The sequence below is a fragment of the Notolepis coatsorum genome (assembly GCF_963971535.1).
Source record: "Notolepis coatsorum genome assembly, chromosome: 3".
Taxonomy (NCBI): domain Eukaryota; kingdom Metazoa; phylum Chordata; class Actinopteri; order Aulopiformes; family Paralepididae; genus Notolepis; species Notolepis coatsorum.
This window is the reverse complement of record NC_140167.1, coordinates 162,654,548-162,674,210: the sequence shown is the minus strand read 5'-3', so window position 1 is coordinate 162,674,210 and position 19,663 is coordinate 162,654,548. Positions and strand designations below refer to the sequence as shown.

Here is a 19,663-nt window from a genome sequence, read left to right as displayed (position 1 = left end):
TTACCGGACGCAACCTTCTGGAATGAAGAACAACAAACTCTAGTTGAGACGAGAGCTAGCATAGCTCGTCCAACGAATGTTGGTATCAATGGCATGACTACAGTACTGATAGGAGCTACTGTAGCACGTAACGTTAGTTATCATAACCATCGGCAATCGCAGTGAGGATCTTTATTGATTAACGTTAGCTAGCTAGCTTTAACTAGAATTATAGTTCGCTAGCTATATAAGCTAACGTTAGCCGAGTTTACTCTATGCAAAATGTGCTAGCTAGCTAACGTTAATCAATAAAGATCCTCACTGCGATTAGTTAGTTATCATAACCATCGGCAATCGCAGTGAAGATCTTTATATATGTGTATCTGTGTGTGTCTGACCTGTGTGTATCTGTGTGTGTCTGACCTGTGTGTCTGTGTGTGTGTCTGACCTGTGTGTATCTGTGTGTGTATCGGTGTGTGTCTGACCTGTGTGTGTATATGTGTATCGGTGTGTGTCTGACCTGTGTGTGTATATGTGTATCTGTGTGTGTCTGACCTGGGTGTATGTGTGTGTGTCTGACCTGTGTGTATCTGTGTGTATCTGTGTGTGTATCGGTGTGTGTCTGACCTGTGTGTGTGTATATGTGTATCGGTGTGTGTCTGACCTGGGTGTGTATATGTGTATCGGTGTGTGTCTGACCTGGGTGTGTATATGTGTATCGGTGTGTGTCTGACCTGGGTGTGTATATGTGTATCGGTGTGTGTCTGACCTGGGTGTGTATATGTGTATCGGTGTGTGTCTGACCTGGGTGTGTATATGTGTATCGGTGTGTGTCTGACCTGGGTGTGTATATGTGTATCGGTGTGTGTCTGACCTGGGTGTGTATATGTGTATCGGTGTGTGTGTGACCTGGGTGTGTATATGTGTATCGGTGTGTGTCTGACCTGGGTGTGTATATGTGTATCGGTGTGTGTCTGACCTGGGTGTGTATATGTGTATCGGTGTGTGTCTGACCTGAGTGTGTATATGTGTATCGGTGTGTGTCTGACCTGGGTGTGTATATGTGTATCGGTGTGTGTCTGACCTGGGTGTGTATATGTGTATCGGTGTGTGTCTGACCTGGGTGTGTATATGTGTATCGGTGTGTGTCTGACCTGGGTGTGTATATGTGTATCGGTGTGTGTCTGACCTGGGTGTGTATATGTGTATCGGTGTGTGTCTGACCTGGGTGTGTATATGTGTATCGGTGTGTGTCTGACCTGGGTGTGTATATGTGTATCGGTGTGTGTCTGACCTGGGTGTGTATATGTGTATCGGTGTGTGTCTGACCTGGGTGTGCCCCATGCTGGAGGCAGCGATCAGACCCTGCTGCAGGGCCTTGGTCTTCAGGCTGCAGTCCAGCTGCTGACCCTCAGCGCTCCATGGCAGCTCCAGCAGGTACTGGATGATGTCTGGGTGACCTCGCAGAGCGGCGTGGACCAGCGCACACTGACCACTCTTATCAACATGGTCCACCTTAGGGAAATGGTAAATGGTGCATTTATATAACATCTTTTATCCAAAGGGCTTTACAATTTGTTCCTCACATTCACACAGGGTACAACTCTGGCAGCTAAGGGTCAGTAAGATTGTTCATCAAACACTATTGAACTGGAGTGCTACAGTATTGAGTACATAGTAGTATAGACATATTAGCATAGTAGGTAGTAGTATAGACATATTAGCATAGTAGGTAGTAGTATAGACATAGTAGCATAGTAGGTAGTAGTATAGACGTATTAGCATAGTAGGTAGTAGTATAGACATATTAGCATAGTAGGTAGTAGTATAGACATATTAGCATAGTAGGTAGTAGTATAGACATATTAGCATAGTAGGTGGTAGTATAGACATATTAGCATAGTAGGTAGTAGTATAGACATATTAGCATAGTAGGTAGTAGTATAGACATATTAGCATAGTAGGTAGTAGTATAGATAGATTAGCATAGTAGGTAGTAGTATAGATAGATTAGCATAGTAGGTAGTAGTATAGACATATTAGCGTAGTATAGACATATTAGCGTATTATAGATATATTAGCATAGTAGGTAGTAGTATAGACATATTAGCATAGTAGGTAGTAATATAGGCATGGTAGATTCCTTAGTAGCAAAGTGCATAAGAGTAAGACCTTTGTTACATGTCATCCTCCTTCTCTCTACCCATGATTTCCTATAAAATACAGCAGAAATGCCCTAAAAAATATTTAATCGAGCTGATAAGGTATTTAATGAATTGAATGACACCCTCTTTTGTTCTCTTGTTTATGACTCGTGTATGATAATTTCCCTCAGAGTACAGTAATATGCAGACTGAGCATTGTTGGCGTCCCCCAGGGAACTGACCTTGGCTCCTCTCTTGCAGAGCAGGCTGACGAGGCCCAGGTGCCCCGCGGCGGAGGAGCAGCAGAGGGGACTCATGCCGTTCTCAGACACCACGTCCACGCTGGCCCCGAACTCCAGCAGCAGGGCGGCCATCTCCTGGTGCCCCAGGTGGGACTGCACGCAGAGCACGGGCGCGTTGTTCAACACCTCCGTGCGGTAGTTCACGTTGGCTCCGCCCAGCATGAGGAGACGGCTTACCTGATGATTGGGCAAACGACATATCAACGACATATCTTATCAAAGATGAATTCCTTTTAGTGGACATACAAAATACTGTATCAGGTTATCTGCAGGCTTCAACAAGTTGAATTTAAAGACCTTTTTAATACTACGTAGAGCAAAATGTAATACCAATTTCACGACCATACTAAAAAAATTTAAATAATAAAAACTGCACGTTCCATACAAGCTCTCACCAGACGCACCAAGCTCCCGGTAGCCCCGTGAAAAACAATGACTTGAACAAAAAAACATTTCATATGTTTAATATTATTTCAGTCCCCCAAAAATGTTTATACCTGTGCAATTGAAATGCAAGACTTAATACCTTAAATTGAGAATTAGGAATTTGAGACTTTTTAATACCCTGTATATATAAGAGCTGTCAAATGTATTTAAGTAAATGTTGTTAAATCTGCGTTAATCACGATCGCTTACATCCATGTTGATTAATGGTTTGAAAGGACTAATATACAATATGTACCTAAATACATTAAAACCAGAATCCTGTCAGACGTCAGGAAGAGGAACGGTGACGTGTTCTCTAAGTCTCATTTCTTTCCTAAAGATAACGGCGCCTCCTTCAGCTCAGATCAGGCAGATTGTGCCTCAAAACCCCAACGAAATGAAACACCAACGACCAACGTCACATTCTACTGGATACAATAATCACGGTATTCGTCTGCCTGATAAGGAAATGAATAATAAATGCTTAATAAAACAAAGCAGCTAAGTCAAGTATGGATTAGAGCCAGAGGAAATGGAATTAGGTTTATTTATGAGAACTACGGTGGAATAAATGAATGCAGACGGTTCGAGGACAGAAAAAGACAGAATAAATTAAGGCAGAGGGCTCCTGGTGGAGGACAGAAGGAGACAGAATGAGGCCGGTCTTGAGTGATGTTCTATTCCAATAAGACAATACTCACTAAAGGCTCCCACATAGTCGGGCGTACTGTGACAGTTTACTACATTTCCCACAATCCTTGCGTGCTATTTACACTTTCTGTCACAGCGTCGTCCACCTATGTCAAAATAAAGAGTCTAGGTTATCTCAGTTTCCAAGATTTCGAAATTAAAAAAGCCATTCAAACTTCTCAAGTTTCTTCAGATGATGGGGGCGGCTGGGTGGCGCAGCGGACATTGCGCTCGTCACCAACGCAAGAGAGACCGGGTTCGACTCCGGCTGTCGGCGTTGCCTCCGGCTTGGGCCGGCCGTCATACTAACTCAATTGGCAGAGTTAGCGGGTGGAAGTCGATGGGTGGTAGTCTGGACGTTGTGGACAGCAACTCCTACAGGTCGGTTGGGAGACGCCTGCACAGCAGAGACAGGAAATGGCGGGGGTAGTGTGAGCCTCCCACACGTTACACCTCACCAATGAGAGTCCGCGCTGGCAGGTGAAAAGATGTGACAGGCTGCCTCCACATGTACATGGGACATGTGATGCAAGGCTTCTATCCTCCCTACAACCGGCCAGTGGGGGGCATATGCAAGCAACGTTCAAGACAGGGGAGGGGAGAATTGGCACAGCGAAATTGGGATGGGAGAAAAAATTGAAAAAGAGGAGAAAAAGTAGATACAAAAAAAGTTTCTTCAGATGATGAAAAAAAGACATGGTCCAAATGTATATGAATTGGAGTGGATAACGATTAGCGATAGTAAAACTAAATTTAGCGCCATCTACTGTACCTGCCAAAGTCTTACCGGACCAATCCTACCCATGGAACCATGATCCTGCCCTACTCTCTCTTGGCACGGAGTGAGTGTTCAGAGTAAAATGCAGGTCGATGTCAACCAACGTGCCGAGTAGCCTTTTGTGTGACACAAAGTGAGCGACGCAGACGTCCGCGCGGTTAGAAAATCTTTGCTTCAGACTTTGAGTGCGCTTTGAGTGCGCTTTGAGTACGCTTTGTCTACGCTTTGTCTACGCTTTGACTACGCTTTGTCTACGCTTTGTCTACGCTTTGTCTACGCTTTGACTACGCTTTGTCTACGCTTTGAGTACGCTTTGAGTACGCTTTGAGTACGCTTTGACTACGCTTTGACTACGCTTTGAGTACGCTTTGACTACGCTTTGAGTACGCTTTGAGTACGCTTTGAGTACGCTTTGAGTACACTTTGAGTACACTTTGAGTACACTTTGAGTACGCTTTGAGTACGCTTTGAGTACACTTTGACTACGCTTTGACTACGCTTTGACTACGCTTTGAGTACGCTTTGAGTACGCTTTGAGTACGCTTTGAGTACACTTTGAGTACACTTTGAGTACGCTTTGACTACGCTTTGAGTACGCTTTGAGTACGCTTTGAGTACGCTTTGAGTACGCTTTGAGTACACTTTGAGTACGCTTTGAGTACGCTTTGAGTACACTTTGAGTACACTTTGAGTACGCTTTGAGTACGCTTTGAGTATGCTTTGACTACGCTTTGAGTACGCTTTGACTATGCTTTGACTACGCTTTGAGTATGCTTTGAGTATGCTTTGACTACGCTTTGAGTACGCTTTGAGTATGCTTTGAGTACGCTTTGAGTACACTTTGAGTACACTTTGAGTACGCTTTGAGTACGCTTTGAGTATGCTTTGACTACGCTTTGAGTACGCTTTGACTATGCTTTGACTACGCTTTGAGTATGCTTTGAGTATGCTTTGACTACGCTTTGAGTACGCTTTGAGTATGCTTTGACTACGCTTTGAGTATGCTTTGACTACGCTTTGACTACGCTTTGACTACGCTTTGACTACGCTTTGAGTACGCTTTGACTATGCTTTGAGTACGCTTTGAGTACGCTTTGAGTACGCTTTGACTATGCTTTGACTACGCTTTGAGTACGCTTTGAGTACGCTTTGAGTACACTTTGAGTACGCTTTGAGTACACTTTGAGTACGCTTTGAGTACGCTTTGACTACGCTTTGAGTACAGTACGCTTTGACTATGCTTTGAGTACACTTTGAGTACGCTTTGAGTACGCTTTGAGTGCACTTTGAGTACGCTTTGAGTACGCTTTGACTACGCTTTGAGTACGCTTTGAGTACGCTTTGAGTACACTTTGACTACGCTTTGACTACGCTTTGACTACGCTTTGACTACGCTTTGAGTACGCTTTGAGTACGCTTTGAGTACGCTTTGAGTACACTTTGAGTACACTTTGAGTACGCTTTGAGTACGCTTTGAGTACGCTTTGAGTACGCTTTGAGTACGAGCGGACCTCTGCAAGGTCCGTTTCGCGTACGTTCCGCCCGACTATGTGGGAGCCTTAACCCATTTAGACCTAAAACGCCTGCTAATAATGCATTATATAGCCTGCATATACACAGAAATGTGTTTCCCGGTTTCAATGCAGCAGATGGAAGAAAACTAGTGACGGAACTCTAGAGTAAAACGTATTCTAACGACAAAGAGAAATCTAGGATGATTTCGCTCGGAGCCTGAATACATCATTCTGACGGTCATTCACAGGAAAAGGTCTTTAACAGAGTGGGACTGGCAACACATGCATTATCTAAAACAGAAAAGATAATAACAATAATTATGCCAGCTCTTCCATTACGCTGTCCTTTTGTTTATTAAATTACTCCTAATCCTAAAGGCCCGTGGTAATTACTTAGGAGGCCGTAGCCTTAGCCTCTCCTGCAGAAGGCAGTGGAGATAACCCCATGGATCAGACTAATGGCTGGAGAGGCGGGAGGCATCCATCCTGAACCAGCCAGCGTCTCCATGCTGTTGTACTTGTCACTGGCGGTCGACTCACTGTACACTCATCAGCGTAAGTGAGCGCTTCCAGGAACAGACTAATGCTTGACATAATACACAAGCCATCACCATCAGTGGAATTAAAAACCACTCAGGGGGAGAGAGGGCCATAACACCACCACTGTCTGTGGAGGCAGAGCGCAGATAGGTCCCGCTCTCACACAGGGGGGGAAACATTAGCTTGCTAACACATAGCTAACATTAGCTTGCTGACAGCTAACTTGCTCCATCCAGGGCTGTACACTGCGATCATCTCGTCGCAAATTGCCCCCTAATCTGGCCAGTGCGAGTGGAAAATATCATCTGGGGGCAAGCTTGCGAGTAGTGATTGCAACCCTTCATTCGCATTTCACTCCTAAATTAATCCATACAAATTGGATAAAACATTAGCCTACAACCAGGGCATAATGTTGTGGTTGTAATTTCATTAGACAGACCAGCGCGGACCTTTAATAACATGCAATTTGATTGACACGAGCAATGGGCTAACGTTAGCTGCTATCCACGGTATCCATTAGGATTATGCTAAGCTAACTAGCGTTAGCTGCTGCTAACCCTGGACACCAGTCAAAGCGGACTCCACAACACTAGTTCCATTCGGGAGGAAAGGGGGTGGGTTATATTGACAACGCTTGACAACAGAAGTTTAAACATAACTTCATATTTATTGGTTATTCGTTTCTGTTACTGTACATCATCCACTTTCCATCTTCGTCTGTTAAACGCTTCCCGTTTACATTCGAGTGTGACGTCATCACCTACGGCAGCTTAGACAATCAAAACGCGAACCTAGAACAAAACCCGGGGGGGGGGGGGGGGGGCTGGCTCTCTCATTCGTTCTCGCTCTGATTGATTGAAAACTTTATTAACAGATTGCAGAATGGGTACAATACAGTACAGCTCTCTCTACATTCAATGATTTAAAGTAGCCAAACGTTACAGACAGTATAAATACTAACTGGATAGTTGATGATATAAACATTTAATTTCATTATTTGAAATATTCTAAAATCATTAAGTCTGCTATAAGCCATTATCCCTTTGTGTGTGTGATTATTATTTTCTCACAGTAGTGTGTGTGTATACAGGGGCGTAGCTGGGGGGGGGGTAGCTTAGGATGATTCCAAGGGCCCAGCACTGAGAGGGGGCCCCCAAAAAAAATCACTCAGGTGTATTATTGATGCTCTCATTGATACTATGTTTGTTTCTGAAGTGTGTGTGTGTGTGTGTGTGTGTGTGTGTGTGTGCGTGTGTGTGTGTGTGTGTGTGTGTGTGTGTGTGTGTGTGTGAGATATATAGAGAGAGAGGGGGGGCTTTGGTAGACTATTGCATTGGTCCATTCATTGAAGATGAACGCAATGCGACATCCTTTACTAGGCTCACCCACCAACAGTGCAGGTGCTGAACTGCTGATCCGAATGTATAGGTAAAAACCATATTATGCGTTTTCATCAATAAAAAAATTGCCAAAAAATGTCTGCTATATATATATATATATATATGTGTGTGTGTGTGTGTGTGTTTGGCTAAAGTGGATAGAAAACACAGTACTGTGCAAAAAAAAGGCACCAAAAAGTTTTTATATAAATGGTCTTAGATGTAAATAAATTTTTTATTAGTGTGTCAGTAGACTACTCTTAGTACATTTTCATTAAATAATTTTTTAAAGCATCTTCATGGTTTAATAATGCAAACATATGTTGCAGGGACTTATTATAATCATCATATTGGCGTGACTGTATGCATCAAAGGGTTAAATCAAGCATTTTTAAGTGCTTTAGAGGAAATGTCAAAATATTGCGATATATATCGTGTATCGTGATATGGCCAAAAAAGATTGCGATATCATTTAGAGGCCATATCGCCCAGCCCTACTATAATGGTAAAATAGTTATTTAAAAATTTGCCCCTAAAAAATATTCTTTGCCCCTAAATTTCTCATTTAGGGGCAAGTGTGCCCCTAGTGAAAAAGCTTAGCGTACAGCCCTGCCATCGTCATTTTAGTTCTAAACTATTTTTGGAATAAACTCTACTTTTCCTCCCTCCTGTGGTGTCTAAGCTGGAGATATTGACAGTATATTGTTTGTCTAAGCTGGAGATATTGACAGTATATTATGTGTCTAAGCTGGAGATATTGACAGTATATTGTGTCAAACCTGGAGATATTAACAGTATATTGTGTCTAATCTGGAGATATTAACAGTATATTGTTCGTCTAACCTGGAGATATTAACAGTATATTGTGTCTAATCTGGAGATATTAACAGTATATTGTGTCTAACCTGGAGATATTGACAGTATATTGTGTCTAAGCTGGAGATATTGACAGTATATTGTTTGTCTAAGCTGGAGATATTGACAGTATTGTTTGTCTAAGCTGGAGATATTGACAGTATATTGTGTCTAACCTGGAGATATTGACAGTACTGTATATTGTGTCTAAGCTGGAGATATTGACAGTATATTGTTCGTCTAACCTGGAGATATTGACAGTATATTGTGTCTAAGCTGGAGATATTGACAGTATATTGTGTCTAAGCTGGAGATATTGACAGTATATTGTTCGTATAACCTGGAGATATTAACAGTATATTGTGTCTAAGCTGGAGATATTAACAGTATATTGTTTGTCTAAGCTGGAGATATTGACAGTATATTGTGTCTAAGCTGGAGATATTGACTGTATATTGTTCGTCTAACCTGGAGATATTAACAGTATATTGTGTGTCTAAGCTGGAGATATTGACAGTATATTGTGTCTAAGCTGGAGATATTGACAGTATATTGTGTCTAAGCTGGAGATATTGACAGTATATTGTTCGTCTAAGCTGGAGATATTGACAGTATATTGTTTGTCTAAGCTGGAGATATTAACAGTATATTGTTCGTCTAACCTGGAGATATTGACAGTATATTGTTCGTCTAACCTGGAGATATTGACAGTATATTGTTCGTCTAAGCTGGAGATATTGACAGTATATTGTTCGTCTAAGCTGGAGATATTGACAGTATATCTCTGGTACACAGGGTGCTACAACAATCCTATGCCATGCTGACATCTCATGTTTTTTAATTAACTAGCTACAGGCATGTTGTTCCCTCCTTGGTTCCACATCACTACAGGGCTTGTTCCCCCTTTGGAGGGAGTGGTTTTGACTCATCGCACTCTCTCTCTCTATACAAATCACGACCGTGATGGACGCAATTAGAAAATGTTATGGTCAAATCTCACTTGTTCCATCGCTTCTGTCAAACGAAAACATTGTACCTACAATTCTGGTATTTTCCCCGCTTTTGCTCGAATTGAAAACCCAGCCGTTCATGAAGGCCTACGGCCTCTAGTCGTCTCTCCCGGTCTTATATTATTATTATTTATTTAGTTTATCCCTTTATTCCTGTGTGTCTCTTTAGTTGCCTGTAAAGGGTCCTTGAAGGTTTCTTGAGTTATTCTTGTTGTTGTGCCGGGTCTCACCTTGACGTTGGGTGTGTAGAGGTTCCTCAGCGAGGCCAAGGCTGCGGAGAGACCGTCAGCACTGCAGCTGATCCACAGAGCCTGCAGCACGCTGGACGACACACCTGTCCTCTTACTGAGGCCCTGCGCACGCACGCACACGCACACGCACACGCACACACACACACACACACACACACACACACACACACACACACACACACACACACACACACACACACACACACACACACGTGTGTCAATGGACCGCAGCTGTGTAAGCTCTCTGTCCTTCCCCAACACACCTAGAGGCTTTACACGCTGGTAACACCATATTCATAATTCATGAATACACATGCCAGCGGACAACCGTTTCCCAGAAAAGGATGTGATTGGAGAACGGGAGGCGGAGAGTAGACTGTGCAGAGAGTACAGAGATTACAGAGTACAGAGAGTAGAGTACAGAGAGTAGAGTACAGAGAGTAGAGTACAGAGTGTAGAGAGTAGAAAGTAGAGTAGAGAGAGTACAGAGTATATAGAGTACAGAGTACATAGTACAGAGAGTACAGAGTATATAGAGTACAGAGTACAGAGAGTACATAGTAGAGAGAGTACAGAGAGTACAGAGAGTAGAGAGTACAGAGAGTACAGAGTACAGAGAGTAGAGAGTACATAGTACAGAGAGTACAGAGTACAGAGAGTACAGCCAGGTACCTTGAAGATGTGAGCTTTCAGGATGTGGTGTCCGAGCTCCATCGTCTGCTGTCGGTTCAGTTTCCCCTCTTGGCGGGACAGCATGAAGGCCATGAGGGCGTGGCCAGTTCTGGGACAGAAAACAGGGTTAAAAATATATTGAATAATTTCGCTCTGAGCCAGAATACATCATTTCGACATAATGGGCGGAGGAGATGTACAGTAGGAGTTAGGGGTGGACGGTATAAACGGTATACGGTATAAACGGTATTAATTTGCTCTACGGTATGGATTTTGACTATACCGTGTAACCGGTATAGCAGCTCTAAAATAGCAATGACGTCATGTAACCACAGCGCGACTATTTCAATCGCATTTGCCCCTAAAAATAGATAGAATTAGTCATAGATAATAGATATGTGCAAACTGGAAAAAGTTATTTAGGAGGCTTCGCGCAGTGGGCGTGTCAACACGCAATTGTCATTTCATAATAAACACATATCACCGCGGCGCACAGCAAGTTTCAATTTCAGTTCCTGGCATTTTTAACCAGTGGAGAAAGGTAAGATATTTCCCTATCGTTTTTCTTATATGAATTATTCTACGTTAATAAACAATACAATGTGTCTCATACCTATATCCACAATCTGCTCCTCCAGAACTGACTCTACCCATCCACGCCAGTTTGCTAGTAACCCGGCTAATCTCTCCTACCCTCCTACAGCCACTAATACACCTGTCACAGTACGGGGAGGCTTATGGAATTGTCAATCAGCAGTCAAGAAAGCTGACTTCATTACTGCCTACGCCCATAGTCTAAATCTGCAGCTCCTGGCTCTAACTGAGACCTGGATAACCCCCAATAACTCATCAACACCTGCAGCATTATCTACAAACTATAACTTCACTCACACACCTCGACCTTCCAGACGGGGTGGAGGCACTGCCCTCATGACATCTCCTTCATGGGCTACAAACGTAACACCACTCCCAGAACTGTCACTCTCCTCTCTCGAATATCATGCAGTATCTGTCTCTAATCCTTTCAATCTCACCATTGTTACACTCTACCGCCCTCCAGGTCCGCTCGATCACTTCACAGATGAGCTGGACATGCTTCTTAGCTCCTTACCGGAAGATGGTACCCCTCTCCTTCTACTGGGCGACTTCAACCTGCCTGACTCATCTCAGTCAGTCATAGTAGTCTCCCTCCTACAATCGTTTGACCTGACTCCCACTCCCATGCCTCCCACCCACAAAGCAGGCAACTCCTTGGATCTCATATTTTCCCGTAACTCCAGCATCATTAACACCACGGTAACTCCCCTACATGTATCTGACCATTCCTTCATATCCTTCTCACTAACTCTCATGCTTAACCGAAAGGTCTTCACCCCAACTCAAACAGTCTCACTCAGACGCAACCTGCCCTCCCTATCCCCCTCCACCCTCTCCTCTGACATACTATCCGCTCTACCTTTGAGTGACACCTTCTCTGCTCTCTCCACAGAGATGGCAACCTCCACCCTCCTTTCAGCCCTTGCAACCTCCTTCGACAAGCTCTGTCCCCTCGTTGAGAAACCTGCCCGCCGTTCCCCACCCAGTCCATGGCTGACAGATCCAGTGAGAGAACAAAGACAGGTCCTGAGAGCAGCTGAAAGGAAGTATAGAAAGTCACGCCTCACTGCTGACATCGACACATATCACAACCTCTTGTTAACATTCTCCAAAACCATCACTAATGCCAAAGCTTCTTTCTTCCACCATAGGATCGAGGCCTCTGCCAAGAATCTTCGCAAACTGCATGCTACCATGTCCTCCCTCCTCACTCCCCCCCCACCCCCCCCCTCCCTCATCTTTCTCTGCCGAAGACTTTGCGATCTTCTTTGAGGAAAAAGTGGAGAACATCCGCAGCTCCTTCTCCCAACCCCCACCCATTCCAAATGCTGAATCGAGAACCTCATCCTTCACTCTGTCATCTTTCTCTCCCATTACAGAAGCAGAGACCCTGACACTGGTAACGTCAAACCGTCCGACTACTTGCCAGCTGGACCGGCTACCCTCCCCACTCCTCCAGACCATAGCACCAGACATCCTCCCATTCCTAACTGCAACCATCAACTCCTCACTCAACTCGGGGGTGGTCCCCACCTCCCTAAAACAAGCCAGAGTCACGCCGCTCATAAAAAAACCAACCCTGAACCCTACTGTCATAGGCAACTACCGTCCTGTCTCTCTTCTCTCCTTCCTTTCTAAAACACTTGAACGTGCTGTATCCAACCAACTTACTACTTATCTCTTACAGAATGACCTCCTAGACCCTAATCAGTCAGGCTTCAGGACTGGTCACTCCACAGAGACAGCCCTCATTGCGGTCACAGAGGCACTTCACTTAGCAAAAGCGAAAGGCCTCTCCTCTGTCCTGATTCTCCTAGATCTATCTGCAGCCTTCGACACAGTCAACCACCAGATCCTCCTTGCGGCCCTCGCAGGAATGGGAGTGGCTGGCTCTGCGCTGACATGGCTGTCATCATACCTCAATGACCGCTCCTACCAAGTGTCATGGAGAGGGACCCTGTCGGCCACCCGCCCCCTGCGGACGGGTGTCCCCCAGGGCTCGGTTTTAGGACCCCTTCTCTTCTCCCTCTACACTAAATCACTGGGTAACATTATCACGTCTCATGGCTTCTCCTACCATTGTTATGCCGACGATACTCAACTCTTCCTCTCCTTCCCTCCCTCAGATATCCACGTCTCTGTGCGGATCTCGGCCTGTCTGTCCGACATCTCAGCCTGGATGACGTCCAACCACCTCAAACTGAACCTAAGCAAAACAGAATTGCTCCACCTGCCGGCCAAATCCTCCCCCCTAACCGACCTTTCAATCACAGTCGAGAATGCAGCTGTGACTGCGTCCCCGACCGCCAAGAACCTTGGTGTTGTCCTCGACGACCAGTTGAACTTCTCTGCTCACATCGCAGCGACGACCAGAACCTGCCGATTCCTCCTGAGCAACGTCAGAAGGATACGCCCCTTCCTGACAAAAGAAGCCACCCAACTCCTCGTCCAATCAACAGTCATCTCCCGCCTCGACTACTGCAATGCACTGCTCGCTGGCCTCCCGGCCACTGCCACTAAGCCTCTTCAACTCATTCAGAACGCAGCGGCCCGCCTGATCTCAAACCTACCGAAGTCGGCCCATGTCACCCCACTTCTTAGGGACCTGCACTGGCTCCCCATTGCTGCACGAATCCGCTTCAAGGCCCTCGACCTAGCATACCGTGCGGCAAAGGGAACCGCTCCCGCCTACCTCCGGTCAATGGTCTCTAACTACACACCCTCAAGACCCCTACGCTCTGCATCTTCTGGCCGCCTCAGACCTACTCCTATCCAAGCTCCGGGAGGGTCATCAAAGAGAAGTCGCCTATTCTCAGTCCTTGCCCCACAATGGTGGAATGAACTACCCACCCCAGTTAGGACAGCCGAATCACGTCCAATCTTTCGCCGTCGACTAAAGACGCACTTCTTCAACCATTATCTGAATTAAAAAAAAAAAAAAAAAAAAAAAAAAATCTAACCCTAACTAACCGTACTGTCATGCACTTGTCCTAATAAACTAACCTACACTGTAGCACTCAACACTTTGATGAACATTGTTGCTCAGCTGATAGAGTTGTGCCCTTCCTGATGGCTTGTCGTACAGAACTTGTAAGTCGCTTTGGATAAAAGCGTCAGCTAAATGACTAAATGTAAATGTAAATGTAAATACCTGGTGATCAACTACAGTTTGCTGTAAACATTACGATATGTGTGTAGTGTTATGATAACGACGGCAGCAGCGGGAGCCGGGAGGACGGCTGCAGCAGTGGATTTGCGAATAGCATGCAGCTGCAGAGCCGCAGAGCCAGGGGCTCTTTCAGGTCTGGTCACAGGCCCGTCAAACAGCGCCCCCCCACCCTTGCGCCGTTCTGACCCCCATCGTCTCTAAGCATTTTGTGTGTCAATTTGTTGACACAATTGTCAATTCTTAAAGCTGAGGATGACACCTTTGTCTCAATTCTTATTCAATTCAATTCACTCTGCGGCTCTGCAGCTACATTATGCTTCTAGCAAAATCCAGCCCCGCTGTTTGCAATGGGAGCAGGAGTCTCGACTCAGGACTTATTTTATTTGGATATAATGACTTTATACGCAAAAGTAGCCTAGTTTTAAGTTAAAATATTATAAATCTACATGCCTTGAGGATGTCATTCTTTATATAGCCTGCCTATCAGGCAAAAAAAATTATTCTAACAGAAACACTGATACCGTGATATATACCGTTACAGTCTATGCTTCAAATTATACCGTGATATACATTTTAGACCATACCGTCCACCCCTAGGAGTCTGGTTGGTATGACCATCATGTTAGGGTAATTGTGTATACTGCACCTTGTGTATACTGCACCGTGTGTATACTGTTTACTTTCACTCTTACTCATAGTATATATTCAGATTCAAATTCTTTATTGCCTATTTATTGTAACATAATATAACCGATATGGCATACAGACCCTCATCTGCACCTTTGTTTACACGGTTTATTTCTCACATATTTTTACATTCAGAGTTAATTATTTTCTCATACACTTTTCTCTCTAGGCCGGCAAACGGAGACGATTCAGCAGTGATTTGGAAATAGGTCGAAATAGACATATTGGCAATTTTGAGTGCTTTGAAATGTTCTCTATCCGTTTCCTTATTTGCAAAACTTAATACGACTTGTAAACGTGTTCATTATTGTAAACTTGTCCGGCTGTATTATTTGCCGACGCAGTATAACGAACTACAGTTGTGTCGGAGGGGAGTGGCTTAACGCAGTATAAAGAACTACAGTTGTGTCAGAGGGGAGTGGCTTAACGCAGTATAAAGAACTAGGGGAGTGCTTACCGCAGTATAACGAACTCAGTTGTCAGGAGGATGGCTGTAACGCAGTATAAAGAACTACAGTTGTTCAGAAGAGAGTGCTTAACGCAGTATATCAGCATCACTCACTAGCCTCTCTCTCTCTCTCTCTCTCTCTCTCTCTCCTCTCTCTCTCTCTCTCAGCATCACTCACCAGCCTCGCTCTCTCTCTCTCTCTCTCTCTCTCTCTCTCTCTCTCTCTCTCTCTCTCTCTCTCTCAGCATCACTCACCAGCCTCTCTCTCTCTCTATCAGCATCACTCACCAGCCTCTCTCTCTCTCTCTCTCTCTCTCTCTCTTCAGCATCACTCACCAGCCTCTATATCTCTCTATCAGCATCACTCACCAGCCCCTCTCTCTCTCTCTCTCTCTTCTCTCTCTCTCTCTCTCTCTCTCTCTCTCTCAGCATCACTCACCAGCCTCTCCCTCTCCCTCTCTCTATCAGCATCACTCACCAGCCTCTCTCTCTCTCTCTCTCTCTCTCTCTCTCTCTCTCAGCATCACTCACCAGCCTCTCCCTCTCCCTCTCTATCAGCATCACTCACCCAGCCCCTCTCTCTCTCTCTCTCTCTCTCTCTCTCTCTCTCTCTCTCTCTCTCTCTCTCTCTCTCTCTCTCTCTCTCTCTCTCTCTCTCTCTCTCTCTCTCTCTCTCTCAGCATCACTCACCAGCCTCTCTCTCTATCAGCATCACTCACCAGCCTCTCTCTCTCTCTCTCTCTCTCAGCATCCACTCACCAGCCTCTCTCTCTATCAGCATCACTCACCAGCCTCTCTCTCTATCAGCACACTCACCAGCCTCTCTCTCTCTCTCTCTCTCTCTCTCAGCATCACTCACCAGCCTCTCTCTCTATCAGCATCACTCACCAGCCTCTCTCTCTCTCTCTCCCTCTCTCTCTCTCTCTCTCTCTCTCTCTCTCTCTCTCTCTCTCTCTCTCTCTCTCTCTCTCTCTCTCTCTCTCTCTCTCTCTCTCTCTCTCTCTCTCTCTCTCTCTCTCTCTCTCTCTCTCTCCTCTCTCTCTCTCTCTCCTCTACTGGTTGTCCCTTTTCTTGTGACATGAATTGACATATTTTGCAGCTAAAACTGCACATTCTTTCTGTTCCCCCAGGAGGAATGGCAATTTCTGCACTTCTGTCATACTTTGAAATTCTGGAAAATTATTTCAATTTTTGGAAAGAATTCCTCCCTGTGTTAGGATTGTAGTTCTGTCTCTATGGCTCCCTCATCACAAAGACAGCACAACCTCTCTCTCTGGGCAGCCAGGTCTGTCTGTGTCTGCCCTTCTCTATCGCCAAACCATGGTCACTCAGTCTGTACTTTGTCAGAGTCTTTCTTAGATTCTTATCAGTTACTGTGCTGAGGTAGTCTGCCACAGTATACTGTCTGTTTAGGGCCAAATATGTTTCTAATTGTGTTGTGATTGTGTGAGTTGATTCCAATACTCTCTCTCTCTCTCTCTCTCTCTCTCTCTCTCTCTCTCTCTCTCTCTCTCTCTCTCAGCATCACTCACCAGCCCCTCTCTCTCTCTCTCTCTCTCTCTCTCTATCAGAATCACCGCCAGCCTCTCTCTCTCTATCAGCATCACTCACCAGCCTCTCTCTCTATCAGCATCACTCACCAGCCCACTCTCTCTCTCTCTCTCTCTCTCTCTCTCTCTCTCTCTCTCTCTCTCTCTCTCTCTCTCTCTCTCTCTCTCTCTCTATCAGCATCACCCACCGCCTCTCTCTCTATCAGCATCACTCACCAGCCTCTCTCTCTCTCTCTATCAGCATCACTCACCAGCCTCTCTCTTCCAGGACTGATTGATACTAGATTGATACGGGACCTGATGATAATAGCCTCCGTCTGCCTCGTACTAAAATGAACGCCTTTTTAATTAATTCTGCCTGGAGACGGTTTATGTATGAAATGTTCATTCCGGTCTTGAGGAGAGTGGAGACATTCTTGGCGTCGTTACGGAGCATCCCTTCCAGCCAGCGGCACTGTGATGGCGATGAGTGTTAGGTCTGAGGATGCCGTCTAGACGCCTGGCCAGCGCAGGGAGAATACATCCCTGTCTTCTGTGTTCCCCTCCTGGCGTTCATTAACACAGAGCTTCATTAAAAGGCACGCATGACTGCACTTCACTTTGATCTAGCTAGAATCCTTCTAAGAGTGTGTGTGTGTGTGTGTGTGTGTGTGTGTGTGTGTGTGTGTGTGTGTGTGTGTGTGTGTGTGTGTGTGTATGTGTGTGCAGGGAGGAATTAGGCCACTTTACTCGCCAAATGCGAGTATTTTTTAGGTTTGGCGAGTGATTCATGAAGACCACTCGCCAGTCTGGCGACTAGTAAACAAAACAAAAAAAAACATTCTGCAATCACGGTCACTGGCAAACGGTGCACGTCTTCTGAGTGCTCGCTCTAGTTGACAGTGTCACGAGAGCACTGCACAAGACCCGCGGACATATAGAATGTTTAATAAAAGTTCCCGCAGTACTGGCCAACCCGCGGCGGACATATATAATGTTGAATAAAAGTCCCGCGGTACTAGCCATCAGTCAAGGGAGCACTCGCAAACGGATAACGTTAAACACAGCAGAAGATGGAAAACAGACAGACTGACCAACGGGGAACTACATCCAACCCTAGTACAACCCTCGAGTATAAGGCAAGGACACATTTAAATCACAGAGGTGTATGTTAGTCTATTTGAACAGTATACAGTAGTTAGCTTCTAGTTAGCGTTTTAGCTATATAGCTGCTTGCTAGCTAACGTTAGCCCTGTGTGTGTGTGTGCTCAAAGCAGCCAGCCCCATGTTAGCTAGGTGTATTTGTTATGACTATAATGTTTCCAAAAACGCACCGGACTACGACGTAAGGTTACATGTTTTATTGCATGCTCAACCAGTGCACAACAACACACCAACCGAACTGACGATACCACAACACTGACTGTATTTCACAGCCCTGCCCCTGTCGTCCAGCCCACCGTGCCGCCTTAAAGGCACAGTGAACACCGTTGTGATGCCTACCCAGATGCATACACAACATTGACGCGGCTTGACAACCGAGGTTCAAAGTTAACTTGATTGATTGATTGATTGAAAACTTTATTAACAGATTGCAGAATGGGTACAATACAGTACGGCTCAATTCTCAATACACACAATTGTTAAGGGGATGCAGACCAGAGAAAGACTTTAGTCTGGTTTACATCAGGGTCCCCCATTTTCAATTCATCATAACATATGACATACACGACATACAGATAGACAGTACTGCTACATCTATACATTTCACATCTATCTATACACTTCACAACATACTTCAGGTTTTTTCTTTCACTGCCCAACCCAGTCCAACCCAGCATCTTTCACTGCCCAGTTCAGCCCAACCCAGCATCTTTCACTGCCCAGTTCAGCCCAACCCAGTCCAGAATAGATCCCTCTTTCATGTTAATATGTTTTATGCTAATATTGTGAAGAGTAGAGACACTGTTATTAATGTTTTATGTTAATAAATATTTTAAATAGTAGAGACACGGTGTGATTATTACTAAAGATTGAAAATCAATTTAGACGAAGACATACAAAGAAGTAATTATCACAATTAGCAATTTTTTTTGGCTGGTAAAAAATCAGTTTGGCTGGTAAAAAAAATCAGCTACTCGCCAGTTGGCTGGTAAGCCAAAAAGTTAGTTTCCTCCCCTGTGTGTGTGTGTGTGGCGGTACGTTCTCCTTTCATCAGGGAGACATCAAGGCTCTCTTCCTAACCCTGCGTTCCTCTCCTGACTCGGGACCTGTCCTCTCAGTCTCTAATGACGACAGCGTTGGACGGACCCGTCCTCTCCGTCTCTAATGACAACAGCGTTGGACGGACCCGTCCTCTCAGTCTCTAATGACGACAGCGTTGGACGGACCTGTCCTCTCCGTCCTCTGTCCTCTCTGTCTCTAATGACGACAGCGTTGGACGGACCTGTCCTCTCCGTCCTCTGTCCTCTCTGTCTCTAATGACGACAGCGTTGGACGGACCCGTCCTCTTTGTCTCTAATGACAACAGCGTTGGACAGACCCGTCCTCTCCGTCTCTAATGACGACAGCGTTGGACGGACCCGTCCTCTCCGTCTCCAATGACGACAGCTGGACGGCCGTACTGTGCCTGGAGGCAGGTGGCGGTGAGTCTACAGCTCAGTGGGAGGAGTGAGCAGCACCGCTGAGGTCAT

General features: G+C 45.2%; 1 protein-coding gene across 1 annotated transcript in view; it reads right to left on the bottom strand.

The window, feature by feature from the left end:
• The window catches only part of tanc1b (tetratricopeptide repeat, ankyrin repeat and coiled-coil containing 1b), a gene marked incomplete at its 5' end in the record, with an annotated part of 277,345 nt that overhangs the window by 53,286 nt on the left and 204,396 nt on the right, over nt 1-19,663 (bottom strand). Inside the window, 4 exons of the mRNA XM_084311419.1 lie at nt 1,309-1,494; nt 2,366-2,602; nt 9,848-9,970; nt 10,541-10,649. Coding sequence (XP_084167545.1) covers nt 1,309-1,494; nt 2,366-2,602; nt 9,848-9,970; nt 10,541-10,649 — 655 coding nt within the window. The remainder of the gene's footprint in view (nt 1-1,308; nt 1,495-2,365; nt 2,603-9,847; nt 9,971-10,540; nt 10,650-19,663) is intronic.